This window comes from Agelaius phoeniceus, chromosome Z (assembly GCF_051311805.1).
Source record: "Agelaius phoeniceus isolate bAgePho1 chromosome Z, bAgePho1.hap1, whole genome shotgun sequence".
In the NCBI taxonomy this organism is placed as follows: Eukaryota; Metazoa; Chordata; class Aves; order Passeriformes; family Icteridae; genus Agelaius; species Agelaius phoeniceus.
Window position 1 is genome coordinate 80,702,684 of NC_135303.1, and position 24,403 is coordinate 80,727,086.

At 41.4% G+C, this 24,403-nt stretch overlaps 2 protein-coding genes across 2 annotated transcripts in view; one reads left to right on the forward strand and one right to left on the reverse strand.

Moving 5' to 3' along the window:
* TTC33 (tetratricopeptide repeat domain 33) overlaps positions 1-4,465 on the forward strand; it is a 43,638-nt gene extending 39,173 nt beyond the window's left edge. Inside the window, exon 5 of the mRNA XM_054652654.2 lies at positions 1,213-4,465. Within this exon, the coding sequence (XP_054508629.1) occupies positions 1,213-1,557 (345 nt within the window). The 3' untranslated portion in view covers positions 1,558-4,465. The remainder of the gene's footprint in view (positions 1-1,212) is intronic.
* A 3,626-nt stretch (positions 4,466-8,091) lies between these two features.
* PTGER4 (prostaglandin E receptor 4) lies at positions 8,092-18,937 on the reverse strand. The gene is made up of 2 exons (XM_054652137.2): positions 17,552-18,937; positions 8,092-10,252 (listed from the first exon to the last, which is right to left on the reverse strand). Exons 1-2 carry the CDS (start codon positions 18,380-18,382, stop codon positions 9,659-9,661), a joined length of 1,425 nt encoding a protein of 474 aa, XP_054508112.2. The 5' UTR covers positions 18,383-18,937; the 3' UTR covers positions 8,092-9,658.
* Positions 18,938-24,403: the final 5,466 nt, after the last annotated feature.

A 24,403-nucleotide genomic window follows, 5' to 3' on the forward strand; every position in this document is an offset into this window, starting at 1 on the left:
AAGGATGAGCCATCAGTTTCTGTCAGTGCAGAAGAAACGTTGTGATTTTCCAAATTATTTGGCATGTTTTAAGTGTTTATAAGCTACAACAGAATAAGTAAACCGTGATTTACCATATGTCTTTAAAGTTTTAATATTCAAGTTACCAGAACTCTTCCCAAATACCATCCGAATCCATATCATCACAGTTTTCCCATCTTACAGGAAGACTTCTGTACACGTCATAAAAGAGTTTTGTCTCTAAGGCAACACATTTTCATAACTGACTGTACAGTCATAAATGTGAAATACACTCATCTTTTGTGTACATGTACCTAAGTTTGAGGAGGCAGGTTCAGCCTTGACCACTGTTAAGATAACTAAAAGACAATACAGTTGTAATTCTTGGTGTAGCTTTTTTCTAGTATTGTAGCAACCTCTTATTTTAGATGGTCACATTTCTTTGTTTTTAATTTCACAGCTTCTCTGTTGAGGATTTGTATTTGTGAATATTTTCCCAGCTGAACTGAAAGAAAGGAGAAGCCTCACTAAGTTAGTGAGGCTTACTTCTACTTGTATTATGTTGTTTATAAGATTATAATCTATATAATCTATAGAAGATTATAGATTATAGAAGTTCTTTCTTAGAGCAGCTCTCGAAGTTTGGAGTTCATTTGGCTCCTTCTATGCATTTATTTATGTGTTTTTATAACCACATGCCTATTACAGAAACTCTTTACCATGTGGCTAGTATTAGTGTATTGTTAGGTCTGTATGTGAAACAACTGCAATCTAATTTAAAGGCAGCAATACCAGTGATACTTCAAATTCCAGTCATCCCTTTTCTGTATTTCTTTAAACCATATCTGTTGCTTTTGCCTTATGTACATCTGATGATGAGAGAAAAGTGGAATAGGAAACCATCCAAAAAATTGTTTTTCCTTTTACCTTTTTAATAACAGCATTATTTTTCATATATGAACTCTCTATTTGTGCCCTCGTTGCCAGGTTCCTAGTTTATTCATGCATTTTTGTCATTTCAGACACAATTGTTTGGGGGTCAGGCTGCTATTGAACCAAGATGAGGGAGGATTCCTCCAAAAAAAGACAGGAGTAAAACAGCTTTTGGCTTTGCTCAAATGATATATGTCATCTTTTTGTTGTTGTCAATTTTTATGAAAAAGGAAGGCTTTAAAATGTCCCATCTTTGTTTCTTCCCTGTTCTGCTTATAGGCAATCCGAAGCTTCCAGGTATCCTTACACATCTTTCCAATGAACCCTGAAGTATGGAAAGAAGACCTTTCCTGGGCAAGAAAACTACAGGAACAGCAGAAGGCCACAAAGACTGAGTCAGTGCAAGCCCTGGCAAAAGAGCTTGTACAAGAGTCAATACCAGACTATGACTTTGAAAGTGATGAAATTGTGGCAGTCTGTGCTGCCATTGCAGAGAAGGAGAAAGCTCTTTCAGCAGCTAAAACGATGGTGATTGTGTCTGCTTCAGGTACAGTAGAGACTGTTACTGAGCAGGACAATTGTCCTGCAACTCCTGATGAAACTCTTTTCATCAGGGCTCGGTAGGGCAGCCTCATGAGTTGTCATACCTATAATTTTTAAGAACTGCTGTTATTTATTGTATTTAGCTTGCTTTGTGTTTGTTCTTTTTTTATTAAATGGTAGGATAGCCTATAAAAGTTAAAGAACTGAAGCTATTTTTCTTTCCTTAATTAAAAAAGCAATGACCTGAGTTGTTGTTCCATCTGTATTTGTCAAAAAGAAAGCCAAGAGTTGATTCTAAAAATTCTAAATTCTTACGAACAAATGTAATGTTGAAATGCTTAACTGCATTCTAACAGCTGCTTCATCTTTGTGTATTTCATAATTTTACAAGTTAATGCGTACATTTTCCCAGTAATTAGGAAAGTTTTATTTAAACTGTAAAAGTGCTGTGGTTTATCCCCAGCTGGCAACTCAGCCCCACTCAGCTGACTGCCTCCTGGTGGAATGGGGGGGGAGAATTGGAAGAGTAAAAGTGAAAGAACTTGTGGGCTGAGATGGAGACAGCCTAATAGGAAAAGTAAAAGCTGTGCATGCAAGCAAAGCAAAACAAGGGATTCACCCACTAGTTCCTATGGGCAGGCAGGCATTCAGGTATCCCCAGGAAAGCAAGGCTACATCACGTGTGACTTGGGAAGACCCTTGGAATGTCCTCCCTTCATCTACCTCCTTCTTTCCCCAGTGCTGTGTGTTGTGCTGTGAGATTGAATATCCCTGTTGTCAGCTGGGGTCAGCTGTTCTGGCTTGCCTCTTCCCAGCTTCTTGTGCACCCCCAGTCTTCTCACTGATGGGGGGGGGGATGCAAAGCAGAAAAAGGTCTTGACCCTGAGCAAGCCCTGCTCAGCAGTAATAAAAACAATGTGTGTTACCAATATTTGCCAGCACAAAATCAAACCTAGCCCCCTACTTGCAACTCTGAAGAAAATTAACTCTATCCCAGCCAAAACCAGCGCAAAAAGAAAAAGGGACGTTTAAAAATTATTTTAATCACTATTAATTAACATTATTTTCTTCCAGTAAAAGTGTGAACTGTTTTCTATTATTGACAGTCTTTGTTTTCATTAAGATTACTTGTTATATGAGAAAGTTTCCTATGAAGCAGGGATGGTTTATTATTTTGTAGAAACCTTTATGTTGCTTTCCTCAGTGAGTGGGTTAAACACTTCTGATTAGATGAAAGGAAATGCTTTACCAACCAAAACTGAATGCTTAGTTACAACTAAATGTTTCACCAGAAGAAAGAACACTGTTTGTGACTGAAACTGGCCTTTCCTTATCTTGTGTGCTGTGCTACAGAAATCACCAAAAGTAAAATGGTGGGAGTAGGAAATATGGCTGAATTGTACTGTATTTGGGGCTTTTCTTTCCTAGTGAGGCCAGTCTGATAAAGGGAGTCAATTTGCTTTTCCTGATTCTTATGACCTACCATTAAAAGTATGCTCTTAGGGGAAAGAATGAGTTTTGCAGGACAGTGCTGCTGGAGTCTTCCTTTTTATCCCTTTTGGATTTTGGGTGCAGTGGTGGGTAATGAGGCATACCCTAGGAAATGTTTTTAACGTTGATTTTTTTTCAGGGGAAGGTGGCAATTTGTTCCTCACACAGGAAGTTCAAAGAAATGAAATCAGGCTGTTTCTTTGATGTGCTCTGTGCTGAGACTGTTCTCATTTCATTGTCTTGGAGATGTGGTAGAGATGATCACATGCTAACAGTACTGGAAAAAATGGTCAGCTGAAGAATTCCTGAAGAATTCAGTTTGGGAACATGTAATTTTTTACTTGATTTTGATAAAATTTTGTATGATAATAGATACTTTTGTAGACAAGTGAAACTTTTGAAATCAGTCATCTTTGCACTTTTCAAGTCTGATTTCTAATTTCAAAATAACGCATTTTAAAAGAAAAGAATGTTGCTTGATGAGTATAGTGTTTTTGCAGTGGAAAATGCATTGCAGAAAAACTATCTCAAATCATATTTTCTGTTTATCTGGTATCAGAGTATCTTTATTTAAGAGAATATGTAAGTTTTCATTAATGTTTGCAAGAGTCCCCTGAAATGTTGTTTGTATTTGTGAATTTTTAGGTCTGTGCTTGCATGAGCACACATTCACACAAAATCTTCTGAGTGCATTCACACAAAATCTTCAAAATAATTAGAACTACAGTGGCATAAGTATATTAAGAAATGTAAAACATCATCATGCTTCATTTTTATTTCTTCATTAAGTTCAGAATGATTTTAAATGCTTACTGGATAGGCACTTGATTAAGATATGGTTTGATATTTTAAATTATTAGAGTTTAAGGATTTCTTAATCTTTCTTCTATCAACTTAATACAATCTAGTCAGCCGTAGAAAGAGTTAGCATGAGAAGGATTTGGACAGATTTCTTCAAAGACGAGATCTTCTCTGGCTGGAAAAGGAGATGTGTGAGATGCTCTAGGGTACATTTTCATTTTGAAGGAGCTTGGCTGTATCCACCTCATCTTTTCTTTCTTTGCGCTTTGTACTTGCGTCAGTGTTCTGTCTTTACTCATACAGGAAGGACTGCTGCCCTTCTCTCAGAGGCCTGTGTTATCACAGAATCTGTTTCCACTGAAGTGATTCACAAAGTTCCTATTGACTTCAGCACTGCAGAGCCAGACTGCTGGAGGGGTGTACATCTGCACTGTCAGGTTGCGCGGGGCTCGAGGGGTGGTGGTTTCCATCTCATACTAAATGTATTTTCCTTCTGATTAGATTAGGTGATGAATTCTAGGTATTGTCAGAACTGTAGTGTTTTGTAGAGCAGTTAAGTTCCTGGGACACTCTTTTCAAACTGGGGAGAAGTTCAAATATTGATGATTTCAACACTGTTCTTTTACAGCATGCCATGTTTTGCATGTATGTAATTTTCTGGATCGGTTTGCGGTTTGAATAAAATCCTGACTTCTGAGGCTTAGTGATGTCTGTTTATTCTTTGGGTTATAACAAAAATAAGTGTTATTTCCCATTCTTGAATGTTCCTCATTTAATAATTGGCTTTTGTCTCTGGTGAACATGTTAATTTGTTCTGGTAAAAAAGAAAAGAAGACATCTCGGGGAAAAATATTTAACAAAAAGTGATGCACAGAGCTTTTAAACCCTTCAGGGATATCCACATGAGATGGAGCAAAAGGAGATGTTATCCAAAACAGGATATTAGTGAAATACACTCCTTTGACATTATATTATATTAAAAAAATATATATATTTATTGTCTGTCATCATTAGTGGCAGTGACTGCAGCAGCTTTCATGTGTTTGCCTTCCATATGAATCACATACTAAAATGCTCAAGAACAATACTGGGTTAGATCGATAATTTTATTTGATTTTAAAAACTACAGTTAAACATTCAGATATATTTTTCCCTTTGAGTCCCTTTGTATACAGTGGAAAGAAATACACAGCCTCATGGGGCCACTCATATGCCTTGTGTTAGATAAGTATCAGAATGAGTTGAATCAGCCTCCCAAGGTGCCTAATTATTTCCCTTGACTACAGAGGAAGCTCAAGGTGACTGACTGGCATAACCTAAAATGCTGAAGGCAGGCATGTGACTTCCACTTTCAGAGATAAATATCTTTAAAAACCTTTAATGTACTGAGAGAGAAATAAATCTTTCTGACAATACTAGAGGGTAAAAAAGGAAAAGGGATCAGGTAACACAACAGTGACTCCTACTTGATAATACCATAAGAAAGTGGATTTTAAAAGTAGTCACGGAGAGGGATAAAAACCAAATCAAGCAGTTTACTCTGGGTTTAGAGATCAAGATCAGAGAGGTAGCACTGGAAACTTGCTTGCCCACACAAGGTAAGTTCCCTCTCAATCCTAAAACCAAGGGAAAGGAGGTAAAATACTAGCATTGAGATGCTATCTTTAATTTTTTGAGTTCACAGAATAGCTATAAAACTCTAATGACTGTAGTTAGGACTGGGGCACAGGAAAGCAGAAGCATGTGGGCTTGGTTTGTTGGCAGACTGCAGGAGCTGTGTGTTTACTGTCAGTCACTGTCATGTTAACATGGTGTTCCCAGATGTGCTGGAGTCCCTGGACTATCCTGTCTCCAGAAGGGCTGGTTCTGGAGCAGGAGGGGCTGATGGGCATGGGTGACTGCTTTCAGGGCTGATTTCCTAAGAGCCACAAGGCTAGGAGCTGTAAGGATTGTAAAGGATAAACGATCAAAGGGAGTGATTAGATGTGGGGATCGAGCTGCCTTTGGTTTCACAAAGCAGGAGATTCACTGAGTTTCTAGGTCTGTAAAGCTGGCAGGCCTGGAGGAGGGCCTGGAGTGCAAAGGCCTGGTGGTATTTGGTAGCTCTAATATTAAATCTGCCTTAAGTGGACCAGGTTTGCTGTTGTGTCTGGCAGCAAAAATAAAACCTCAAAAGCTTCCTGACTTAGAATGTTGGCTGTGCCATTTGAAAAAACAGCAGATTACACTGATCCTGTTAGTGTGTTGGCATTGGGCCTGTTGCGCCAGTTCAGGTCAGGCAGCACGGGTGTTCCCGACAGCAGGAATGTGTGAGCCTGATTTAAAACAGCCCAAGCCCTCTGACAGGACATCCTACACCCTTAACCGTTCATAAGGCTAACTTACCATGGATCAGAGATTCAAACTAATCTACAGATCTTCACAGAAACCACTGTCTGGTACAGATACTGGCTCTCATCCTGCCTGCAGTGGGTGGATCCTCCAAGCCCTGCCACAGGACAGGGGCTTAAATTGAGTTAGGGCTGGGGTTTGGGGTGTGGTTGCAGGGTTGGAGGTTTAGCAGTGTCCCTGTAAAGGGTTTGGGGTGTGGTTGCAGGGTTGGAGGTCTAGCAGTGTCCCTGTAAAGGGTTTGGGGTGTGGTTGCAGGGTTGGAGGTCTAGCAGTGTCCCTGTAAAGGGTTTGGGGTGTGGTTGCAGGGTTGGAGGTCTAGCAGTGTCCCTGTAAAGGGTTTGGGGTGTGGTTGCAGGGCTGGAGGTATAGCAGTGTCTCTGTGAAGGGTTCAGCAAAGCGGTGATCTGGGATGTCTGGGCAGGACACTGCTGGAAGTGAGGGAGGGGGACTGCCAGTCACAGGACTAGCAGGGTGGACAGAGTTTGAGAGATACAAGTTTGCTAGAGAAGTTGTTGAATCAGTACATTTTCTGTGAACACAGAGGACTGGGGAACGTGAATGGTGATGTGAAATTCCGTTCTGAGGGGATATGGACCTCTGGGGTTTGGGAACATACGGGAAATATTGATGTGTGAGAAAGGAAACACTTTTGTATATATGGAAACTAATCCTAATACCTAGCAAGAAAATAACCTTTTAACCTCCATGTGGCAAATTAGACTCTTCAAATTTGTAGCCTTATTTTAGACTTGTTAAGCTCAGGGAGGCTGAGGAATGTATCCAGTAATGTGTCTGTGGTCAGCATTGGAGGAAGGTGCTAAACCTGAGTGGGGCTGTGGGGCAGGTGAATGAGATGTCACTACTGTCAGCCAAAAAAAAGGAACACTTGCCCAGTCCTTCTGCCCAACTGCTCCTGAACACTCATCTGTGTTTGCAACTGGGCAACAGAAGTGCTCTGATTTTGCCTTTGTGCACTCCATGGGGCTGTGGCAGGCAATTCCAGTGTTCAGAAGATTTAGTGGGCTGTTTGGGAATCACCGAGTTCACTTCTGAGGGAGTTCATGTTGATAATGAGTCTTGTCCACTACTGATACATTGTGAACCCTGGGGGCAGGAGGACCTCAGGCCTATCCCGTTTGCTAAGGGAAGCTACTTAAGATGGTCTATTCTTGCTTAAAATTCTTTCAGACCATGTGTAGTTCTCATCAGTAATGACAAGGAGTAATAAAGGCATATTAATGAAATAATTTTAAAAATAGCAAGCCCTTGCTTATTTAAATACTTACACACTGTAGATATTAAACTCTGTCATTGCATAAAGTACCAATAATACTGGTGTGCTGCTGTGGGCCGGCTGCAAAGGTGTGGCCCCATATTGGTACATGTGGTGTTATCTGCACCAGTGGCAGTCCCACCTTCCTGCTCTGCCAGGTGCTATTTCCTGCTTTAGGAAGTATGGTGAGTCTGTTCTATTTGTTGGTCACTAGTAAGCAACAGACCATAGTGAGGTGGTTTAATTGCAAGGAATTCAGGCAGATCTTTTATCTGAAGATCTGTATCAAATCTGTAGCTGCAGTAGGAGCTTGGGCAATACTGTTCTCCAGCTTAACTGGTGTAAAGTGGCTGCTGCTGCTGCAAATATTTGTGTAGAGATTTAACTTCAGTTTCTATATGTATGAAGGCAAACAAGCTCAACCCCTCCCCTGTCAAAGGGAAATGTCTTTGTTCAAAAAAAGAATTTTTGTGGCTCTATGTCAGTGCTCTTGGGGATAGTTTTGAAGACAGCTGCTTCTTGCTGATGGTGATCGTGCTGTGGTGTTTTGGAAACTTGCAGGACAAAGTATGTTTTGGCAGTAGCTGAGTCAAAGCATTCCAAGATGGGAGGCTTGTTAAGGCAAGGAGTTGGCACTGAATGGCAGACTCATGTAGACATCTGAGATCAAGCAGAACATTTCCATTTAATTGTGATCCCCAAAGTTGCTTTGGTCGGTACAACTGCTTAAACATATCAACATAAGGCTCAAGATTTTCATTACAATGTAGCATTCACATCTAAAACACTTTAAGCAACATAACATGCTTTGTATTTGACAAAACATCCCCCAAATATCTGTACAGAATTATTTTGATACACAGTATTTCTGGAACAAGATCTAACCCTTAAAACATAAAACACAAAACTCCTTTTTGTCAGTGGTTAACAGCTGGTTTTGGCGATGTGTTTGTCATCAAAACTCTAGCAACAAATGCTTTTCAAGGTGTTTAAGACTGCGATATAAGTCTATATAATCTATATTTTAAATGAAGATTCTGCTTCCATGGTTTCATACACTTATTTGATGGAGTATCAGATTACACAGTCATAAAATTCTATTTACTAATTAAAGTAAAATGATAAATGTTATGAAAAAATACCTTTATTACATCAGTGATGCTTTAACTAAAGTGAATATTAAGACTATTAACCAGGAGTTGAAAGTTTCAGGCCCTGATATTGAAAGCACTTCTATATGTCCTTAACTTTACATGTAAGGAGTCTCCCTGGCAGCAGAGGGACCACTCTGATGGGCAATGTTAAGTGTGTGCCTAAGTGTGCAGACTGTGGGCCAAAGTACTCAGAGAGGCGCGCGGGTGTTACACAGAAAAACATTCTCAGAACATAAATAAAATCAGATTTTTTTTTAGTATATACATATACTGAAAACTAATATTCTTAACTGGAAGGATGTGTTTTCTTTTTCTGTCTTAGGAAGGCATATATTCCCATTTCACTCAGAAAGTGCTTATGTATTCTCAGCTCAAGAATTATCTCATCAGCTGTGAATCTAGCATGAACAACAAATCTAAGCTAAGAATTCCTTATCAGCAGGAAATACTGAGGGGAGAAAAGGCTGGCAATCATTTCTATATACCTTGTATTCATAACAAACCTTCTCATAGAGAAGAATACACTTTTAAATATCTTCAATCCTGATATATATACAATGATAAAAATTCACATTTTCATGCTTTAGTGAGACACTTTAAAATCCTACTGCAGGCAGCTCTCAAAGTAGCTGTGTCCAGTTACTAGCAGCTGCCTCATATTCAGCTCTAGTACGAGAAGCTCAAACTCTTGACAGCTGAGCAGCCACGGGGAAGGAGCAAGAACAATTCTACCAGACATGGAAAGGGAAAGAAAAAAAGAAAAAAAAGCAAGTGATGGGGTCTTTCTATTTCCAGAGGCACAGTAGCTCTGGAACAAGACAAGGCAGTTCATGTTTCCAGTCCCATCAGACCTGCTTTGTACCATTTCCGATGCAGGGCCCAAGTGCAATGTCTGTTCCACACAGTCCTCAGTAGTCTAAAGGAAATGTACCCATCACACAGCAAGACAAAAATAGCCCTTTGAAGCACAGCTGAACCCCTCTTCCCACCAATAGGCAGAACACCTATCTATTGCACCAGTTTTTCCAATGTACCAGGAAGTATCCCCAGGGTAGATGCCTTTCATGGCTATCTATATGCACTTTTCTGACAAATTCAATGTCTCTGTGGGGAAGGTGACCTGGAGAGGGCCACTCTTGGGTGCAGAGCTGGCCCCGCCACCAGAGCTGGCTTCGCTCACCAGGAAGACGCTCTCAGAGTCGTGTCCCTGTGAGGAGTCCGAGGTGTCGGAGCTGCGCAGCGTCCTTACGGACGTGGTGTCGGACTGCGCCGAGCTGGCACTGGGGCCCGGGAGCAGCGCGCGGCCGCCGGCGCTGCTCTCACTCAGCTCCGGGGGGTACAGCAGCGTCTGCGAGGTGCTGCTGATCTCCCTCAGCTCGCGCGAGATGAAGGAGGGCGACTGGCTGGACACGGCGGACGAGGTCCTGCGCCCGTCCACGCAGTTGAAGTTGCCCCCTGAGTGCTGCCTCCGAGCCCCTCCGATGCGGCAGAAGAGGCATTTGATCTTCTTGATGGCTTTGCTGAGCACAGTCTTGCGGAGGAGGATGTAGATCCACGGGTCCAAAATGGGGTTCACCGAGGCAATGCGGATAGCCTGCAGGTCAGGGTTTTGCCTGACATCTTCCACTGATTCTGGCTGGTACAGCTGGTTCACAAAGACACGGACCTACCCCAAGGAGGAGGGGAGAAAGGAAGACACAATTACATAATTGCATCAGGATAGAAAAGCTTACACGTCAAAGCAGAGATCTAGATTTGCAGGTGTAACCTACAACAGAAGAGCAGGCTGGCAAACTTAGGCATCTCAGATTGGCAGCCATTAATTCATCTATGGAAATGGCAAAATAAAACCAGATGAAAATTGTAACATGGTCATTACATGTAGAAGAAGACTGGCTTTTTCTCTCTCCTTCATCTCATATTTAATCCCTGAACCTCCAAATTCTGGCTGGTATCTTTAAAATTTCCCAGGAACAAAGACATAGACCTGTATCCTGCTTCCTTGATATACCTCAAGTCTCATGCAACCTGCAAAGGGGTAAGTGACTGGGGACACCTGACCAGTTCCTCTAACAATAATCATTTAGAAATGAACTGAAACACAAGTGATAATCCAAGTACACCAGACTCTGTAGGCAAGTCCTGAGTTGTCGATTCCCAAGTTTAGAAATGTATTTTCCTGGCACCTGTCCTTACTGGAACTGTTTATATAACCACAAGTGTTTGCTTGCTGCAGCATGGTTTAGAAAAACAGAAACGTAAAATAAAGAAAAGGAGGAAAAAAACCCCAAAAAGACAAGTCACCCAGGTAGGAGATTTTTAACTGGCCAAGATAATGAGATTATTTCAGCACTGGACTAGAGTACTCTTTTCTCCTATACAGCCAGAATTTTGGTTTTACTTACAAAAATACTGATGAAATGGTCAAGAGTTTAAGAGTTTAAGTTGAAGTTGATGTGTGAAGTGACTATTTAATTAGCGATTCTAGTTTATCATGCACAAATTTTAAAACTGAAGGGCCCTGTTTTCTACATAGAAATGTATTCTTCAGCTTACTCTGTTAGTTTCTTCTTCAGCTGTCTCTCTCCTTGTTAAGAAGTCACTTTTCTAAATGCTGCTGTAAGGTACAGTCCACAATGGCATCACAGGAATTTATTGTGTAGACTAGTCTCAAATAGCTCTTCTCCATTTTAGCAAGACCTAAGCAGTGTCCAGTTAGAGAAAGGCTTAGGAAAGCTACTGAAAAGTTAATAATGGAAGATCAATTTTTCTTCAGGCTTCTTCAGGTTAGTCAAAATAGATCCCTTAATTATATATTTATCTGATACAGTAAAAATCTAGTAGCAAAATTACAAGGTTTTTAGAATCTTATCCTTGGCTCCTGAAATGAATAAAGGCCTGCCTAGCAATGAGGTTACAGTCATGGAGGCAAGCAAGAATTTAAATAAATGAGCCAAATTAGGATAGCTCTCACAAGTAATTTTTTTACAAGTCCTCCATGTGAAGCCACCCAAGTTCTGGTGGAAAATGGCTCAGTTCTTGAGTAATTTTCTTGCAGGAGGGCAATGTGGTAGCATTCGGCCTTGTCAGTATTCAGAGATGGGATATTCTCCAAAGCCACCAATGGTATGTTTAGAATAACGCAGAGTCCCTCTGTGGAAGCCCTGTGCCTACAGTCTCTCTCAGACTGTCAAACTGATGATTGAGTGTATTTCCTTTCTCAGTACTTTTCCCTAGGTTTATGGGTAACCTAATGAACCAGAGATAAGAGAAAATCTTGAATTTATAAAGCAATATAGTAATGCCAGTTTTATCCGCAGTTACTTTTCTAATGATTTATAACACTGCAGATGTCTTTCTGACTAATAATTTCTTGATCTTATTGATCTGTTAGGCCAAACATGCCCTTCAGTTACTTCAAAGGGTATTCCTATGCATGATTAACTTATTTTTATGGCTTTTGAAAAAAAATTTTGCTAAGAAACTTTCCTCCTCCTTTTAGTATTTGGCTTTATTTTAAACTATTTCATAGTTTATATCTATTTCACAGATATAATTTTATTTTTCATTATTAATTTTATTTATAACTAATTTGATTATAATTTTATTTATACAATCTTAATTTTATTATGTTATTTATGACTTTGACTGTTTGTTCTGTAAGCAGCTTTCCCTATGTCTGCTGTGAATAAAGGACTATTAAATAAATTATTCACAAATAAGTTGTTGCTCCCAAGCAACACCGCTAGATGGCATGGCTGCCCTGCGGTGGGTGTGGATCTTTGTATAATATTTGTGTATATGTATAATATGTGAATATATGTATGAAGTGTGTGTGTACATATGTTTAATATGTATGTTTTTATGCGTATAAAGTGTAGATATGTATAATGTGTATATGTGCAATATGTATGTGTATGTGTATAAAGTGTAGATATGTATAACGTATGTGTCCATAGGTACAATATGTGTATATGTATAATGTGCAAAGATGTATAATGTATATGTGGGTATATGCCTAATGCGTATAACAAATCCACCCAGACCACACAAAAACCAGAAGGCACACTTTGAAGACAGCTGAAGAAATACAGTTCAATTCAACTTGGAGACCTAGCTTACATTTTTTTTTTTTTTTTAACTCAGAGCTATAGTTACACGTCAGTGATTTAATAGTCGGATTGTTCTTTTGATAAGCAGCACGTGAAATTGAGGTGCCTATTCCACCTCTTTCTGCTACCTGGCAGACTTTATGGAAAGACAAAAATGTCTCCCAATGTTCACTCTGTGGCTGAAAAGGATGGCTGAAAAGGATTATTGCTAATGGTACAGGACAGCTTTTTTATGCTATGTCTGCTTGCTGTCTTTCCTTTTGACAGCTACACAGCATGTGGAGGTTAACAATTCACAGAGTGGACCTAGTCAGTGAAAACTCTGATTGTACAAAACTGCTTCTATTTCCCAGAAGAGTTCCATAGAAAATGGATTCCCCAGAATGTCATATGAATTTATCAGTTAAGACCTATTGTTGTCTTAGATTAATCACAATAGAGTAAAAATTTATCTCTGTAGGAATGTCTTATCCTTCTTTACTTACTGGTGAAACAACATTTAGTGAAGGATCACTTAAAATTATAGCAAGAGATGTACCCTCTTTTGGCTACAAGTCCTCTGCTGCAGGAGGCAACACAATAAAAGATGTTGCCTGTCATCTTCTAAGCAAGTGCCAAGTAAGTGGAATGCGCTGCTAAATAAATTATCTAATCTGATGCTTGGATTTGTGCAATTTGAAATCCTAATTAAAAAAGGAAGCAAACTAGAACAATTCAGATCTCTAAAAAATAGCGTTTGTATATTGAGTTTGCAGCTGTAGAATTCAGACAATATATCTTAAGAGTAATAGCAGTTTATTTGCAATTCAGAACTACACAGCTCGAAGGTATGTCAAGTTTATGCTCCAGACAGGCACTTGTAGGATCAGAGTCCTTGTGCTGTTTGCGCTTTTCCTTTTACTAACTAAACTTTCCTTTTACTAACTTACAGATGCAAGTCATGATTTCTAATCCTATGAAGCATTATAAAGTGACTTTTATAGTTATAGTCACACTTGTAATTGTCTCCACAGCTTCCACCTGCCCTCAAAATCTCCCCACATGCTGATATGATAAATTAAAAAAACATATGGTAGTAAGCAGGAACAAGTTTTGCAGCTCCACAAGCCAATAACCTTTGTCCTTCAAGATCTTACTGTCTGCTTGGTGACTACTCTGCTGCCAAAAAATCATGCCTGACACCTTGCAGTTGGTCACGGACAGTCCCTGATACTCGAAAGTTGAAACCAGCCAAGCCAAGCCAATTAGATCAATTAAACATCAAGTTAGAAAATCCTAATCATTTAATGCAATCAACAAGATGTACACCCTGAAACATTATGTTTTATTTTTCATATCACCATAATTCAACAACAATGTTCAGTAGTCAGAATGAGAAGAAGATCACACATTTAAAAATTTTAAGAGTATTTGACAGACTGTTGGAGTGAATTCCAGACTTTGAGTAGTGTGTGCCTATTTACTCTTTAAACAGCCTGGTGTTTTTAGAAAGGCCAGATAAAACTTTCTGCTCTCTTCTTGACAAAAATCTCTCATAACTTATTCCCTACATTTTACACTATGCAATTCTAACTTCTAAAAAGCTCAAAATATTTTAAGAGATGACATAAGCTGTGTGGAGTCAAGTCACGAGTCAGCATGTAAGTTACGTGCTTTTCTTACTTAATTTTTAAACTATTGTCAGATTCACGTCTTTCACATCCCCTTCTGCACACTGAGAACACACCAGTTTATATAAAGTTTCCTTCACAAATCTATTTTTCATTCATCTTTTTTTCCTTGATATATTTGTTCAGCCTTCTCTCAAGTTCATTCAGAATTTTGCATAACCCCCTATAATTTTGTTACAACACTTGTTACTTTAAACTTTTGCAGATTTTATGAATAATCACTAAAACTCTAAACTACCCTATGTGTAAATCGTATGCTGAAGCATCTCATTATTAAAACCTGCTGTTATCTCTGACTCAGTTATTTCAGGGCTGTTTAATACTTCAGGTCTTGAATTTTTTTCTATCAAACCATAATAAGTGACTCCTGTCAGATTGACCCCATCCCCTATCTTACTATCTTAGAAAGTGTTTGTTCTAAAATGTTAAAGGTTTATGTGTCTCTTTCAGAAGTTGCTTTTCTTTGACTTACTTAATGGTTTATTGAGCTGAAATCATCAGTGCAAAGTCAGCTCATCAAAAGAAAAACTTAACTCCCAAAGCACCCTCTGAGCCTGCTTTGTGTATCTGAATCATGCTGGCATCACTTTTATGGTTCTTGATGACTGCCAGGCTGACCTGAGGACTCCTTAAAACTCCTCCGAGTCATGAAAATGCAAGTCTATTAGTATATATTAGTCTATTAGTCTATATTAGTAATCTACCTACCTTGCCTAGTGGCTCTTTCTAGGGATTTATACTATAAAGGTGTCACTTCTCTGAGTTTCCCCATTCTTGACTTCAGTGTCCGTGCATCCAGAGGGCTTAACACAGCAGCCTACCTGGCAGTTCACCATGGCACAAAGCAGCACAAGTGGCTGTGGCTTATTCCCACAGAGGGAGGCAAAAGACTTAAAAAAGCTACTTAACAATGAGGAAATTTAACCACACTGGACACTGTGATGATGTGTATATATGTGGTCATTTGGGTTTGTTTTTTTAGAAAAAGCTTCCTTTTATTTTTAGTCATCCATCTAAATGAAATGAGAGTTTCTTACGTCATTTTAGATAGAGAAAATACATAGTGCTTTTACCAGGTAAAAGCTAACTTACGTGAACATTCCCAAGGTAACACTCTGCCTCTGTATGAAGTGAAATCAAGATCTGGGAGAGCTAGACAACTTTATCACCTGCACCTTCACATACTTCTGCTATATGCAAGTTTTTCGCTAGCTACTGTTTAAATAATAAACCTTTTGCCCTACCCAGGTTCATTAATTTTAACTCTCAACAACCCAGTTCACTTTCTGGTAAACCCTCCCTCTTGATTCCTGCCCCCCCTCCTCTTTTTTTCTTAAGTATTATTTAAAAGACTGCCTAGGTGCAAATGGATATAAACTATTTCATTTTGTATTTCTCTCAGCACTCCTCTAGCTGCTTTGCTACAGGATAAGGCTTGGCTTGTTTTCTGAAGCTGCTTAAGTCCACCACATCATGACAATGTATTTAATTCAGAGAACTCATTCTCTGCATTTACCAAGCACCTCTTTTCAAAATGCAATACTGTTCTCTCGTGAAGTAGCTGTTTTGATGCTAGATTAATCAAATTAAGTACGGTTTCTCTGCAGTACTGTCAGGGTTTCAGCCACCCGATACATCCAGGTGCAGCAAGTCAGCTTAGCCCTGCTGGAGCTGGACTGCAGGGCAGGCTGGCACAGTTCCTCTGTCTAAGGCATGTGCTCCTCCCGGGGACACCCTGTGTGCAGCTCAGGCAGCATCTCTCAACCTCCTTTGGATGTCAGGCAATGAACACACTGCACCATGCTTGGTCACGTCTTGCCACCACACCAAGTGACAACGCGGAAGGAGAGGAGATGGCCTTTGGTAATGGCTGGGACCCTGGTGCTGCAGCACAGCACACTTCACTAGCTCCTGTTTGTCAGTAATGTGGCAGCTCTGACCAACCCTTGTCATTACAGCTCCTCTGAGCAGGGGGACAGACTCGCTGACACCTGAGTCCTGTTCACATGCCCTTCTCCAACTTCCTTACACTGATATACAGTTTTTTGCATCTCCAGCTGGCCAGCTCTATTTGACATACATGGCACGCCCTCTCTATGATAGAGGAATCACCCTACTGACAAGAAACCTCCTTAAAAAAGTCCTTCTAAAAACACCTTCTGTCTGAGAGCCACTGCTTTAGTCCTCACACTGTGTTTTGTAGGACAGCAAATAAGGCAAGCCAACTATTTGTTTAATGTCTCTGAGCCAGAGTAGGACAGGATTTTTTAGAAGCTTTATTATGGCTATTGGCAAGTAAGAACTCTGCCTTTAGCTGGTGGATTTGGGCTTTTTTGTCCTTCCTGAAGATAAGATGGAGAAATAGAAAAAAGTGGATCCTGCGTGTTTAATTTAATAACACTAATTGTACCAGCCTTTTCAGAAAATGAGCAAACAGTTAGTTGTAATGTTGTCTGACATTTCAGCGTGATCTCAAGGCTTATGGGGGCGAGATTCCTCCAACACTCATTTCACTGAGCAATACACCGACAGGTGGTTCCACTGAGTTCACTCCTCCCACTGTGCAGGGAACTCCTGAAAGGATGCCTGTGTGGGATCTACCCCAGAGATGGTGCACAAATGCCTGAGGAGTGGAAGTTTAGCTTAGGTTTTGGTTGTGAAAAGCTCTGTATGTTGCTAGTGCCAAGTGAACACAACGCTGTCCTCCTTTTGCACATCAGGGACTCTTGCACCCTAGAGCAACAGCATGCATATTTTAAAAACACACTGAGGAGCCAGAAATGCAGGCCAGCCCCAAGCCTCACTTATCACAAATTAATTTTGCAGGTGAACTTTAAAGTGCCATTAGCACTCAGGATTTTACTATGTGGATTCCAGTTAAACAGTGAAACAATTATTGAGATTTTTGGCATTCTATTTTAATCAAGTAAAAGGTAAAGGACTCCAGGTCTTGGGATAAGCAGGTTTCTTTTTGTGTAGATGTAAATCTACTCAACTTTCTCATACCACGCATGTATGCTAGCAGCCATTTGAGTTATTGTAACAATTTGTGACACCAACTATAGGTGCCACAAATAAGCACCTTGTCAAACAGATTCCTGTTGGATTAACACAGACTAGGAGAAGAAAATATTCTGCAGTAAGGGTGATGGAACAGAAGAAGAGTTGCATGATGTTACTCACCACCAGAGGAATGGAGCAGATGACCACGACCAGGGAAGTGGCAATGAGCAGAATAACCATCTGGATTTCTGCTCCAGCCATCCGACGGAAGCTCCGGCGTCTGCGAAAGTCAGATAAACGGCTGGAGGTGGTGTCTGTCCCCAAGGACGTGCGTCGCATGAACTGGCGGTGCATGCGAATGAGGGCCACGCACACCAGGATGTTGCAGATCACAGTCACCAGGATCAGGAAGGAGCTGAAGCCCGCATACATGTAGGAATATGCTGCATGGGTGGACACGTTTGTTCGCCAGTCTATGAAACACCAAGTGTAAGGGTACTGCAAAGTAGATCTGCCGAGCCCCATGCTGGGCAGGGCGCAGAACAGCACGTTGGAAGCGTAGATGGCAAAGAGTGTGAGCCCTGCCAGCTTCTTGTCTACGTAATGGTTGTAGAAATAGGCATGGTTGATGGCCAGGTACCTCTCTATAGACATGGCACAGATAATGCTGAGGCCAGAGAGACCAAAGAAGAGGAGGATAAAGGAGCTGTACTCACACAGTGCAGCTCCTCCTGGCCATCGGTTCTGCAGGTAAGTGGCAATTGTGACCGGACTCACCAGGCAGGTCCCCAAGAGATCTGTGACCGCCAGTCCGCAGACCAGCGTGTAGAAAGTGGTCTCCTTCTGCTCCTTCCTGGACTTGCAGAGCACCACGATGGCTATGAGGTTGCCCACCACGCCGAAGATGAACATGACAGTGGGGATAGTGGGGGGCTTCCCGCCTTCGGCCCCGCTGGCGGTCCCGTTGGCGGAGCCGTTCGCAGGTGGCATGATGGTGGGGTCGAATGACATGATACCCACGCTGCAGCTGGCGAGCTGAGAGACGGCAAGATCGGGTCCGAAAAGGAAAAGCCGAGAAAGGGAGGGGAGAGGATTGTATAGTGGGAAAGTAAAAATTCAAATGCGCGAGAAGTTATTAAAAAAAAGAAAAAAAAAAAGAAAAAAGTAGTGTGTTTCAGGTAAAGAAAGAAAGAAAAAAAAAGGTCTTAAAATGAGGCCGAACCGGGGTGCCGTCCGTCAACCACCGACCGCAGCCGAGGGAGCCGGGGCTGCCTCTTCCTGCCGCAGCGCTCCGCGCCCAGCCCGGAGGGGGATCGGGGCGGCCCGAGCCGAGCCGAGCGGAGCCGCCTCACCGCCTCTCGCTCGCACCGACGCCGGGGAGGGCTCAGCGCGGCGCTGAGGCGGCGGCTCCAGGTGCCCTCGGGGCGGCGTGAGAAGGTGCCGGAGCGCGGTGACCGCCGCTCATCCCCCGCCGCCGGCCGGCGGTGCGCTGCGCTGCGCTGTACGGAGCGGAGCGGTGCGGGCTGTGCGGGGCGCAGGCACCGTCTCAGCCCCCGCGGCGCTCCCGCCGAGTTTCGCCGCGGAGGGCGGGGGCGGCCCGGGCCGCTCCGCCGCCGCTCCCCGCCCTCTCGCCCCATTGGCCGCGCCGGGCAGGGCAGGTTGCGCGGGGCGGGCGCGGGCGGGGGCCGGGCCGGGCCGGGCCGGGGGCGGCGGGGGCACCTGTGCGAGCGGGCGGCCCGTGTGCCCCGCGGTGCCAGCGCGGGCTGCTCCACCGAAAGGGCCGCGCCGCTGGACGGCGTTTGCCGCGGAGCGGGGCTGCCGCTTGCCCGGCCCGCCGCGCCCCAGCGTAGGAGCCGGGGAGGGGTCCCGCTGTCCGTGTGCCGGGCAGAGCCCGTGTCAGCCCCGGGCCCGCCGGGCCGCGCAGCACAGAGAGGGGCGCGGGTGCGACGGGGTGACGCCGCACAGGACGGGCGGCAGCCGATGCTCCGGCATCGGGGCGGCATGTCCCGCTGCCAAGGGGAAGATCTGCTATACTGCCGGTTTCTGGGCTCTGTTAGTGTGGGTACCGAGCACAGGAAGTGTGTGTGTACGTTCAAGACATGTATGTCTGTACCGAGAATTTGTTCGGTCTTGACTGTGAGATGATCGTGTGTGAATTGGAAAGAGGGTTGCACTTGCCGGCTAAGCCCTACGATTATAGCCAGTCTTATCTGGGCTGATGGAAGGACAGCAGTCACGTTATGCAGTGCCTGTGTGCAGCTTTCACCCGAGCGGTGATGGTGGTGGTGTAGTCCCTAGTCCAGAAATGTCCATACAAGACCTACAACCACAAGTATGTCCATGGGAGTTTCTGTGCTAGTGACCTGTGCTCTCACTTCTGGCTCAGGGATGAAGCTTCACATTGTCATGCTGGATTTCACACCTGCTGGTCTATTGCCCTTGTACACTTGGTGACCTTAATTGCTACAAAGAACACAAAACTTCTGTCCCAAAACACAACATTTGTATCCTTAGAATAATCTCTTTGGTGCAAAGGCAAAATGTATTATAAAAGTCTATTATTTGTCAGTCTTATCGTCTTCCATCTCTTTTATTTCCTTTAAGCCTATGAAAATGATGCCTGTGGACTTGCTATCAGTAAAGTCATGATAACATCATAATATGCTGATGACAGAAGTACTGACAGAACAAAATATATGAGGACAAATTTGTACTATGGGAAAGAGAACTAAGAGTTTGAGTTTTCAGTGCTATATGGGCAGACATGAAAAAAAAAAGCCAGTTTTTATTTGATCAGCTTTTTATTTAGTGTTGTTATCTAACTGTTTTGAAAACTAAAATGCAGCTTTAGGAAAAATACTGATTTTTACTTAACATGTATAGGGATAAATAAACTATAGCAGTGGTGGTGATCTGGCCTGGTCAGAGAAAAATAAACAGCACTTTTGCTTACATTTTGGCGGCACTTTATTTTTTACAAAATTAGAAAGTCATTCTGTCACAAGCACAGAGGGGTGGGAGTAGAGGTTGACAGTTACATTTGCCTAACTATCAGAAGCAAATTAGAAGTACTTCAAGAGAATTTCCATAGTAAATGCAACACAAAGGTTGTTTTTGCTTTTAAACAATTTCTGACTGTTGCAGGGATGCTGACCCAGATGTAGAGCAAGCTCTGAATTCAGGAGGTGTAATTGCATGTGCTTTCTCAGCAGTCCTTTCTTCATACACCAGGACTTTGGAGCTCTGGCAATAGAGACCATTATCTGGGATTAATTTGACACATGTGCAGCAGTATTTACCAGTGTGGAAAAAGAACTTCCTTGCTTCCCTGAAGCAGTGCAAAAGTTTTTCATGACTAAAGGCAGAGGAAATTATTTTTGTTTCTTTGTTGCCTTTTTTTTCACTTACTTTCTCATCTTCACATCCCGTCTTATGAGGTATTTTGCCCATCTCATAACAGATGGTGTATCTTAACAAGGCTTAGTCTATAGCAGAGGTTGCCCAGGCCCTTCTGTGTGTGTCTACATGAATGTGGGTGTGAAAGAGTGAATGCTATCTTTTGTTTTAAAAGGTCTGTCTTATAATGGATACACCCTAAGAACTAACTAAAAAGTGCAGGAAAGTAAGGAAAATCAATGAGGAAGCAACATTAAAAAAACCCAAAACCACAACCCAAAAAAGCTTCAGAGAAGTGTAGTATAAAAAAGTATAGCTTTGAGTGCAAGGATAGTATGATCAGTTTTGTGAAACTGATAGTTCTTTAATTAGGATAGAAATCAGTCACACAGTTGTGGGATGGGTTTCTGGGGATGTGAGCTTACTGTGTCTACCTATTGTCTAGCTTTCAGAGTTATTAGAAAAATACAGTTACTTTTGGGAGTTTCCCACTGAACTAATGGTTTTGATATATAGACCTCCTAGTCTAGATGAAAAGCATAATCACGTGAAATCCTTAGTCTTCAGAGCAAAGCAGATACTGTGGAACTGAAGTGGAACTGAAAAAATGAAGAAATTCCACTTGTAACATGAGTTGTCATCCTCTCACAGCACAAATGTCACACGTTGTAGCATTGAGTAACCACCAAAGAACTTCTGTTTGGGAGGAAACCACTTACGTGAGAAGTTAAAGTATCACGAATTAAAAATAAAAGCTTTGAAATGTAATCATATATGGAAAATACCTTCAATGAATTTCAAAAATCCTAGATTAGAAAATATTAGGACAGTCAAAATATTTAGGATTTACTCTTAATTGCCTCAGAGTAAACTTTTTCTGATTATAATGCTATAGTTTTTAGAAGGTTAGTTGTGACACATATGAGTCAACTACTGTAGCTTGATCAGTTGAGATATATAACTAACTGTGGTCATATTTCTAGCTAGATGAAAGATTTTAATTAAAATATTTGACTTCTTTTCTTTTCTTACATGACATATTTATTCAGCATGTCTCAGCTGCCACATGGTAACCCTTGTATCTCCTTTAGCTGGCTGAGGGTTCTAAAACCTTACCTGCATTGCTTGGGGCAGCTGGAACATAGCCAAAAAAACTATGAAAAGCCCTTTCTGCTGTTTGCAGCTGTGATTTTAATACTGAAATGCCCATGTAGACATTTGAATTGATGGGTATTTTCTGGCAGTGCTTCTATGAGCTTCACTTCCAGAGGAGTGATGTCTTCAGCAGGCAGTGGAAGTGTGTATACAGCCAATATTGGAAACTTTGGACTGCTCTTAGCATGCTGCAGGTCTGAAAAACATTTTGCATGTTAAACTCCCATTGCATATTTGGAGCTCAGTAACATTCTTGACTTACTCAAGAATTTGTCCACCTTTCTCCTTTCGTGGAAAATTTGGCTGTGGGAAAACTTTATTTCTGGGGTTTTTTTTTTGCTTAATTTTTGTTGTCATGCTTTTGACACATAAAGTTTTTTTTCAGGAAAAAAACAACTGTTAGAGTAAATTCTGTCTGTATGCCAAAATAAAATCATTATTAATAGACAATGGAGATAGACTGAACCAAATGTTACATAACAGTCTTTAATTAATAATTAGAAGAGAAAAATTAAGCAAGGAGTAAGCTGAAAAACTATTTCAGAGGAATTGGGGGATTCTGTTATGCCACTTGAACAGAAGTAGCATTGCAAGTCAATAAAAAATTTATACTTTAAAACATATTTTCCTGCCCTCATACTTTTGTATAAAATCATCACAAATGGTAACAGTTTGGTTTGTCTTGTTTTTTTTTAGTTTTTTTTTAGTTTTTTTTTTCAAGAATTCTAGTTATTACTAATATTACTAGAATTATTACTAGCACTTCTGGCACTTTTCCTTTGTCCTTGGTAAAACACTGTGATGAGTGGGGCTTTTCCAGGGCGGGGAGTGAAAGCAGTCCTGTCCCATTCCTGCTCTTCTTGCTGCATGCCTGTCTGGGAGAGAGCTGCAGAACGGCACTGCCAGGGGACCCAGTGGCGCACCCCCGGGGGACACTGTCTGTAACTCAGCTCTATAATTTACTCCACAGTCATGTGTTCCATATTAGTCAATCATGCTACTGAAGTTTGGGGGTTTTTTGACTGTGTAAACGATGCTGTTAATCTTTTAATCTTTGCAGCACACTGGGTTTTTCCTCTGTAATAACGTCCATAACTGTGCTAGTTCACAATTCTATTTTAGCAGTTATGAAGCCTGCATTAGTTGTTAAAATACTTAAAATACTTAAATTTAGCTTTTCAATCTGTTTATTAGGAACAGTGTACATTAAAATAGATTATCCTGCAACTGTTTCTTATGCTGTCTTATTTATTTATTTATTTATTTTTAAGTTGGCAGTTTTTACTTGCCTTTCAGAGGCCAACAGCAGAAATGGGAAGTTCATAGAAGAGCACTGATAAATAGCTGCCAACACATTTTCTTTTCTTAGAGCCCTTAAAGTACTTTTGATTGTTTCAGGCATTACCTGATGTGTTACATGTAGCCAGCTAAGCCAGATCCTATGAGGAAAAAGATGTTCCAAGTTAAATTCCACTTTGGCACAAACTGTTACCTTTGCTGAAGAAACTTGTATTTTAGAATATATGCTGGATAAGTTGTGGGTGCTTTAGCATATGCTTTGTTAGTATTAGTAATTGGAATTGTTTGTTCTGAGGAGGTGCTGTAGCTGGCAGCTGTGGTGGAAGCAGAAACAGCCCAGCACTGCACAGGAAGCAGTCGTGTGGCACGTCCTGTTCCAGTCTAGCTGTTCTGCAGATTTTCCATGAGAGATCATAGGACTGAAGACCCTCTCCAAAGATCCTGACTGTAATTCTGTGACAGTATCTGTGTGCCAGAAATTTAAACAAAGTATCAGGCTTTCTCATGGTTATTTTTGGGGGTTTTTTTGGTGGTGTGATAGCATCATGTCAGGGTGTGATATATACACCCATCTTCTGTGGATTTGAAGAAAGAAACAGAGCTTTGCATGTCTGTTTGAAAGCTGAAACTTTTATTGGGTATTAAAAACTGTGTACCAAAGGCACCTGTGATGAAATCAGTGGACCTGTGATTTTTTGTAGCTGGTTTAACAGTCATGGAAGTGGTTAACTCATTATATGGTTTTGTAGCATTCCTTTCTCTGTTGTCATACTTGGCTTTGTTTTTTGTTCAACACCTCCATGTAAAATAAACTGTAGTTTCTATGGAAAATATATTGCCTGTGTACAAATTGTGTTCTGTGTCTATCCTGGTGAAGTGGTCCAAGAAAATGGTCAGTAATTTCAAGGTGAAATTACCTTCCATGAAGGTACTGGAACCATTTTGGAGAGAGGGCAGAAACCTTCATATTATGTGCTGAGTCTGTGGTACCTTTGCAGTATGAGGGCTGGCTTGGGCATATGATTTGAGGATAGGTATGAGTTACAATCAACTGAAAGTTTAATAGAAGTTTCTTCTTGTACCATCCTGTCCATTGTGGGACTGGATTTTAAAGTGTTTCCAGCTGTCAGGATGGACTGGCAGCTAGTAGTGAAGTGCAATGGCTCTACTGTTACCTGATGG

What these genes read in the sequence shown, in the direction of transcription:
- PTGER4 (XM_054652137.2), bottom strand. Translation starts at nt 18,382, where the DNA reads ATGTCATTCGACCCCACCATCATGCCACCTGCGAACGGCTCCGCCAAC. An exon ending in TCTGCTCCATTCCTCTGGTG is followed by an intron (nt 10,253 to 17,551) that starts GTGAGTAACATC and finishes TCCTTGGGGTAG; the next exon opens with GTCCGTGTCTTTGTGAACCA.